Source organism: Carlito syrichta, unplaced genomic scaffold, assembly GCF_000164805.1.
Source record: "Carlito syrichta isolate Samal-C Ts95f unplaced genomic scaffold, Tarsius_syrichta-2.0.1 Scaffold135851, whole genome shotgun sequence".
Lineage (NCBI taxonomy): Eukaryota > Metazoa > Chordata > Mammalia > Primates > Tarsiidae > Carlito > Carlito syrichta.
Window position 1 is genome coordinate 68,595 of NW_007079947.1, and position 7,752 is coordinate 76,346.

The 7,752-nt window shown below is 54.8% G+C and overlaps 1 protein-coding gene across 1 annotated transcript in view; it reads right to left on the reverse strand.

The window, feature by feature from the left end:
• Positions 1-7,038, reverse strand: part of FBLIM1 (filamin binding LIM protein 1) — an 18,295-nt gene extending 11,257 nt beyond the window's left edge. Inside the window, exons 1-3 of the mRNA XM_008049627.2 lie at positions 6,789-7,038; positions 1,211-1,389; positions 455-572 (exon numbers count right to left, since the gene is read on the reverse strand). Of these exons, the coding sequence (XP_008047818.1) occupies positions 455-572; positions 1,211-1,389; positions 6,789-7,038 (547 nt within the window). The remainder of the gene's footprint in view (positions 1-454; positions 573-1,210; positions 1,390-6,788) is intronic.
• Between the last annotated feature and the right edge of the window lie 714 nt (positions 7,039-7,752).

A 7,752-nucleotide genomic window follows, 5' to 3' on the forward strand; every position in this document is an offset into this window, starting at 1 on the left:
AGCCTGTAATCCCAGCACTTTGGGAGGCCGAGGTGGGTGGATTGCCTGAGCCTGCAGGTTCAAGACCCACCTGGGCAACTTGACGAGACCTCATCTCTACAATAAATCAAAAATAGCTGGGCGTGGTAGCGCGCGCCTGTAGTTCCAGCTACTTGGAAGGCTGAGGTAGAAGAATCTCGGAGCCCAGCAGGTCGAGGCTGCGGTGGCCGGGAGCGGCCACTGCACTCCAGTCTGAATGACAGAGTGAGACTCCAAATCAAAAAAAAAAAAAGGAAAAAAGAAACAAGTTAAGGCAATAAAAATTAAATTGGTGCCCGACTCTAAAGCCCATCATGGTCATACATACTGTGGTGGGCAGGGAGGCTCTGATCTCCTAGCTTCCTTCTGGAAGCCCATGCTGGCCCTCACAGGCCCCTGAGGGCCACCCAGGATCCCTCCAGCCCTGCGCACATACCTGTGACTGCTTCCTTCTCAGGGAAGCCAAGAGGCTCTGCCGGGGGAGGTGGCAGCTCCTCTTCCAAGGGCCTGAGGGGCCTGAGCTGAGGCTGGACCGGAGGCCTGTCTGCTGGGGCCTGTGGGGACACAATGTAGGAAGGAGTAACCCGGTGGGGATCCCACGAGGCCCTCCCAGCTCTGTTCCTCATCTGGGTGGCACCAGGCATGGGCAGCCTCGTTGTTCCGAGGAAGAAATCCAGGCCCAGAGAAGTGAGGGCCCTGCCTGGGTTGCTTAGCAGAAGGTCACTGTGGCAGCTGGAGCCTGGGCCTCCCAGATCCTTGCCCTGGGGTCCCTCAACTGTTCAAAGCTGCTCTTGCTTCAAAGGAATGTCCCAGAATCAGGAGCTCCCTCGGAGGCTGGACTGGGCAGACTTAGCCTGGGCCCGGGCCCTTCCCATTTCTCCAATGGCCTCCATGAAGAGCCCAGGGTTAAATGTGGGCTCCCCCTCTAGTATGAGGGACTCAAGTCAGACACAGGGAAACGTGTTCCTCAGGGCCAAGGGGGTGCCTGAGGGGAAAAGGGTGTGGTTCCCCTCTCAAGGGACCTTGAAACATCTTTTTACTGGCCTAAATAAGGACTGCACAGAGCTTCAAAGAGCCACTGCCCTCAAGCAGGAGAACGTACCAAACGAGCCCCAGGGGTACAACCTCTGAAAGCCCCAGAAGGCCCAGGCGTCCCGTCCCTCGACTCAGGGGATCAAGGGGTTGGCAGTACCTGTGTAGGGGGTGGAGGCGGGGGCAGGTGCTCTAGGTCCACAGTGAGTGACGCCCCCACCAGGGCAGAAGGCTCCTCCTCGGGAGAGGGCAGGTAAGCCGGAGGGGGCGGTGGAGGCGGGAGGTCCAGGTCGGCTAGGGAGTCCTCACCATCCAGGACAGGAGGCGGGAGACAGCATCCTGCAAGCGCAAGTGCACAGAGGGCTAGTCAGTCTCCACAGGTGGACAGAGGAGGCTTCTACCTCCTCAGCCTCCTGAGCAGCTGGTGCTACAGGTGTGCACCACCAAGCCTGGCTAATTTAAAAATTTTCTGTATCGATAGGGTCTTACTATGTTGCCCGGGCTGGTCTTGAATTCCTGGTCTCCAGTGATCCTTCCATCCTGGCCTCCCAGAATGTTGAGAGGACAGGTGTGAGCCACTGCACTCGACCTCAGACTCTATTTTTATTGGGCAGCATTGGTATAGACCTTACCTAGATCCTGATTTAAAGGATTAATCACCTCATGTAATGCTGCTCATTTTGTAGATGAGGAGAGGCTAAAAATTCTACTGAATTATATAGCTCAAAAGAAAGACTAGCTGGGCATGGTGGCACATGCCTGTAGTCCCAACTACTAGGGAGGCTGAGGCTGGAGGAGCAACTGAGTCCAGGAGTTCAAGGCTGCAGTGAGCTATGATCCCACCTGTAAATAGTCACTGCACTCCAGCCTGGGCAACATAGTGAGACTCTGTCTAAGGAAAAAAATTATTAAAAAAAAAAAAAAAAAGAAAGAAAAATTAGATCTATTACATAAATATATACAATCCAACAGTTAAATGGCATTTTTATGACATCAGGGAAAATTAGGGACAGAGTATTAGATAATCATTTGGCATTCTTGTTAATTTTGTTTGGCATTGTGGTGATGTAAGAAAATGGTTGTCAGTCAGACGTGGTGGCTCATACCTGTCATCCCAGGAGTTCAAGACTGGAGCCCAGGGATTCGAGACTAGCCTAGGCAACTTGGTGAGACCTTGTCGCTACAATAAACCAAAAAATTAGCCAGGCATGGTGGCACACACCTGTAGTTCCAGCTACTTGGAAGGCAGAGGCAGAAGGATCCCCTGAGTCCAGCAAGTGGAGGCTGTGGTGGCCACGAGCGTGCCACTGCACTCCAGCCTGGGCAACAGAGTAAGACTCCAACTCAAAAAAAAAAAAAAGAAAAGAAAATGGCTGTCTTTAGAGATACAACCTGATGAACGTGGGGCTGAAATGCCATGATTACTGGGGTTTCCAGAACATACTGCACAAAAAGAAAAAAAAAGAGATGAAACATACGTGGCCAACTTCTGTGTATGTTTGAAAGTTTCATAAGACCACACACCCACCCACTACAAACACACCGGCTCATAATCATTTCCATTATCAGCATGGCTTCACTGCTGCTCCCGGGAGCTGAGGTTGACAGAGAGGCCGGGGACAGGAGCTGCCTTTGAGCCTAAGGGCTAGTCAGGGAGCACAGAACGACAGGGAGGGAGGGAGGAGTTGGGGGGTCATGCGGCCCCTGCCTCAGTCCCCACAACTGCCACCTCCAGGCTGCCCAACAAGGGGTTGCCCAGCACCCTTGCAGGAGGTACCTGGGGGTCCGAAGGAAAGCCTTAGCGGGGGCTGGAACCATGGCCATGAAAATCCTCTCCATAGAATGCGGCAGACACTGCTGATTGTGCCCCCGGGAGAAGGGCACGGGGCACTCTGCCTACCTCTTGGCACAGAGACACAGGTGTGGCCAGGCTTTAGGAACTCAGGCTACCCGAGACACCCACAGAAAGCAGATGGAAAGTTCGGGAAGCCCCTGGGCCTAAAGACCTGGACTCTAGCCCCACCCCCAGCTAACTCACTGAGCCACCTCTCAAGTGAAGACAGTGCCCCCTCACTTCTCCCAAGAGCTGGAGGGACTATATGGCAAGTCTCTTCTAGAGAGGCCTGTGTCCTCACACCTGAGCACAGACAGAATCACCTGGGCGACTTGCTCAAGTGCAGAGGTGAGCCCGCCCTCTGAGCTCCTGACTCAGCAGGGCTGGGACGGCTCTGGGAATCTGCACAACTAATAAGTTCCCGGGACGGCCCGAGGCCACACTTTGAGAACTACTGCTCTAGCCCTGAAGTCTCACCTGCTTGACACCTTTGGACTAGAACAACAGTTCTCAAAGCGGGGTCCCCAGCCCAGAGCATCCGCATGACCTGGAAAGGGATGAGAAATACAAATTCTTGTGCCGCAGCAGAACTGTTGAATCAGAAATATCCGGGGTGGGGCCCGGCGGTCGTGTTGGAACAAGCCCCCAGCAAAGCTGATGTGACTGAGGTGTGAGAACCGGGCTCCAGAGGGGCCAATGAGTCAGGAACTATTTCTCCAGAGGCAGCCCAGGTGCACGGCACACCAGCTGGGACAGGGCGAGGGGCGTGGCAGGAATTCATGAGAGAAGCAAGTGGGGGTGACCTAAGGCCACAGGGCAGGGGTCCCCAGGCTACGGAGGGTGATTCTGAGGGGACAGGCACTAGGTGAGGTGGTAGATAGCTTTAAGCAGCCGGCAGGGTCCCCAGGGCCCTGAGGAGCTGCCAGGACCAGCCTTTGTGTTCTGAGGTCAGACCAGACTCCTGGCCAAGCTGTTCACCTACAACTTGTCTCAGTATAGCCAGACCGAGCCCCAAGACTCCCCGTGCTCTGCCAGAAGATGTCAAGTTGGTAGACAAAACGTCCAACCAGCCACACTGACCAGCGACTGTCAGGCCAGCCCTTCCCAAGGAAAGTCTGATTTTGTTCCCACATTCCCAGGAGTTTCCAACAACCCATGAAAATGTCCTGGAAATTTTTTTTAGTTGGAGTCTTACTCTGTTGCCCAGGCTGGAGTGCAGTGGCACGCTCATGGCCACCGCAGCATCGAACTTCCAGGTTTAGGTGATCCTTCTGCCTTGGCCTTCCAAGTAGCTGGAACTACAAGCATGCACCACTATGCCCTGCTAATCTTTTGAGTTGGAGTCTCACTCTGTCACCCAGGCTGGAGGGCAATGGCACGCTCCCGGCCACTGCAGCCTCGGCCTGCTGGGCTCAGATGATCCTTCCACCTCAGCTTTCCAAGTAGCTAGAACTACAGGCATGTGCCACCTCGCCTGGCTAATTTATTTAAAATTTATTTTAGAGATTAGGTCTCACAAGTTGCCTAGGCTGGTTTTTTTTTTTAATTGTAGAGACGAGGTCTCACCAAGTTGCCCAGGCTGGTCACAAACCCATGAGTTCAGGCAATCCTCTCGCCTTGGCCTTTCAAAGTGCTGGGATTACAGGCTTGAGCCGCAGCGCCTGGCGCCTTTTTTTTTTTGAGTTGGGAATCTCATTCTGTCGCCCAGGCTGGAGTGTAGTGGCACACTCATGGCCACCCCAGTGTTGACCTGCTGGGCTCCGGCGATCCTTCCGTCTCAGCCTTCCAAGTAATCAGAACTACAGGAGCATGCTACCACGCCCAGTTAATTTTTGATTTATTATAGAGAGGGGGTCTCGCCAAGTTGCCTGGGCTGGTCTCAAACTCACGGGCTCAGGCAAACTACTCGTCACAGCCTCCCAAAGTGCTGGGATTACAGGTTGAGCCACTGAGTATAGCCTTTTTTTTTTTTTGAGTCAGAGTCTTACTCTGTCACCCAGGCTGGAATGTAGTGGCACAATCATAGCTCACTGCAGCCTCCACCTCTTGGTCTCAGGCTATCCTCCTGCCTCAGCTTCCCCAGTAGCTGAGACTACAGGTGAGCATCACCAGACCCAGCTGATTTTTGTAGAGACAAGGTCTCGCTATATTTCCTAGACTGGTCTTGAACTTCTGGCTCAAGCGATCCCCACACCTTGATCTTCTAAAGTGCTGACATTACAGGTATGAGCCACTGAGCCTGGAAATTGTCCTAGAAATTTTGGCATCTAAACAATGTTTCCAGGCTCCTATCTCACCCAGAAGGGCCATGATTTTTTTCTCCATTGGATCTTGTGTCCTGATGTGTGAATTTTGACAATCTAGTCCTGGTTCTCCCATACGGAGAGGCAGCTAGGAGGAGTCTGTATTCTTGGGACATGGGACTAGGGAGGAAGATCAATCTAGAAGCTTCCATCACCAGGAAGCAGCACATTACGTGAATATCCACATACACACTCTCGTGCGTGTGGCCCTTTGTCGTGACCTCTCTCTGGCTGCCTGTAACTGGCACTTCCTATTGGCCGCTAGGTGGGTTCCACGGTGGTGATGGACCGGGATCCCCTAGCCTTGCTCTGGGACAGCAGGGCACCTGACTGGGCACCTGTGTGACACCAGGGGCTCAGCTGCCACCCTGGGCTGGCCTCTCCCCCGTGGCATCTTAGCATCTCCTTGCCTCAGCAGGTGCCCTGTCAGACAATGAGCCACTCCCTGCCCCTGGGCCCAGGCTGTCACCCTTCCTCACGCAGACCCCACCCAACAGCTGAGACTTTCCCAGGAGAGACAGGGAAAGAGGACTGAAGCCGTCCTGTCACCATGGCAACAGGGCCCATCACCCCAAGCCCAAGGTAAAGGAACGGTCCTTTATGAAGTATTCATGTGGTGATGGACAGGTCACATACACGTCTAAGCTTCCATTTTCCAGAAGAAACTGAGGTCCATAGTGAGGAAAGGGCTCGCCCGAGGTCACACAGCAAGTGAACAGCAGAGCTCAACAAAGGACAAAGCCAGATCTTCCAACCTGTTGAACTTCTTCCTGTCTTGGGGCCTTTGCACCCGCTGTTTCCAGTGCCCTGTGCTTTCCCTCCTCCTGGTCAGCTCCATCCTGTCTTTTCAGGTCTCAGCTGAAATGTCACCTCCTCAGAGAAGCCATCCCGACCACCCCATAAAAGGCTGCACCTCCTCACCTTTTGGCTGTATTTCAGTCCGTTTTAGCACTTGTGTCTACCTGACATTATACTTTTTTTTTTTTTTTTTTTGAGTTGGAGTCTCACTCTGTCACCCAGACTGGAGTGCAGTGGCTGCTCCTGGCCACCGCAGCCTCGACCTGCTGGGCTCCGGTGATCCTTCCGCCTCAGCCTTCCAAGTAGCTGGAACTACAGGCGTGCGCTACCACGCCCGGCTAATTTTTTTGATTTATTGTAGAGATGAGGTCCCGCCAAGTTGCCCAGGCGAGTCTTGAACCCACGGGCTCAGGCAATCCACTCACCTCAGCCTCCCAAAAGCGCGGGATTATAGGCTGAGCTACCAAACCCGGCTATACATTACATTTTTATAATCTGTTTCTCCCTCTGAGACGGAAGCGACTTTCTGCATGGCTCAAGGCCAAACACTTTACATATGTATTAACTCATGACAAGTACTGTCTTTATTCTTATTTACAGATCAGGAAACTGAGGCACAGAGAGGCCTGCCGACATCGTATAGCTGAGAAACAGAGGAGTCAGGGTTCACACCACAGCAGGCTGACTCTCAGTCGGCGCATGGTGGATGAATGAAGGAATAAATGAATGACTTTGGAGTCTGTCCTTCCTCCCCACCTGGATGCTGCCCCTGACCTGGCCGCCCTTGCAGCAGCCCCCCTTACCTCCATTGGAGAGCTGGGGCAGGACAGCTGGCACTGTGGCCGCAGCCCTGCCAGGGGGCGTCCAGGGGCTGGGCCTCCTGGCCAAGCCAGCTCCGGGTGTCTTCACAGGGGCAGGAGCCTCCCAGGGGCGGCCTTGCCGGGCCTCACAGGCGGCCTGCCTCACCTCCTTGGCCACTGCTACATCGCGGCGTGGGGGTGCCAGGGTGATAAAGACAGATGAAGCTACCCTCTTCTCGGGTTTTGAGGCCATCTCTCAGCTCTTGGTGGGGCTGGGGACAGAACAGGGCTCAGGCTCAGTTGGTTTGGGGCACACAGACACCCCTTGCCCCCTCCCCGCCGCCTGGCACAGAGCCTCCCTCTTCTGAACAAGACAGCCCAGCCAGAGAGGGGGCGGGGGTACCCTTCATGGGAGGGCAGGTGCCAACCCGGGTGCCTGGACACAGAGATGGGACCCAAAAGTCCTGGCCGCCCCTCCCCTCACCTGCACACCTGGGCACAAAGGGCAGCCCAGTCCAGCTCACCTCGCCAATGATTAATCTTCCTCGTCCAAGAAGACTGAGGAAGGAGCGGCTCCCTCAGCTCCCAGCCCCACCTGCCTGCTGGGCCACACCCCGCGTGACCTCCCTCACCTGGATCCGGGTTCTCCTGGGAGAGCTGAAGTCTCCGAGGCTCAGTCCAGCTCAGCTGTGGGAAGGAAAGAGAATAGGAGCCATCAGGGCGTGGACTGGTCCCAAAGACGGAGCGGACCAGGGAGCAGGAGAGCTGTGATTACCCAGCCCTGCTCCAGTGGCCCTGAGCACTCATGCTGGTGAACTCGGAAGTCCTTACAGCGCTGCTGGGGGTGGGCACTGGATAAAGAAATTGCGACTCAAGCCGGGCTCAGTGGCTTAGCCTGTAATCCCGCACTTTGGGAGGCTGAGGTGAGTGGATTGCTGAGCCCGTGGGTTCGAGACCCGCCTGGGCA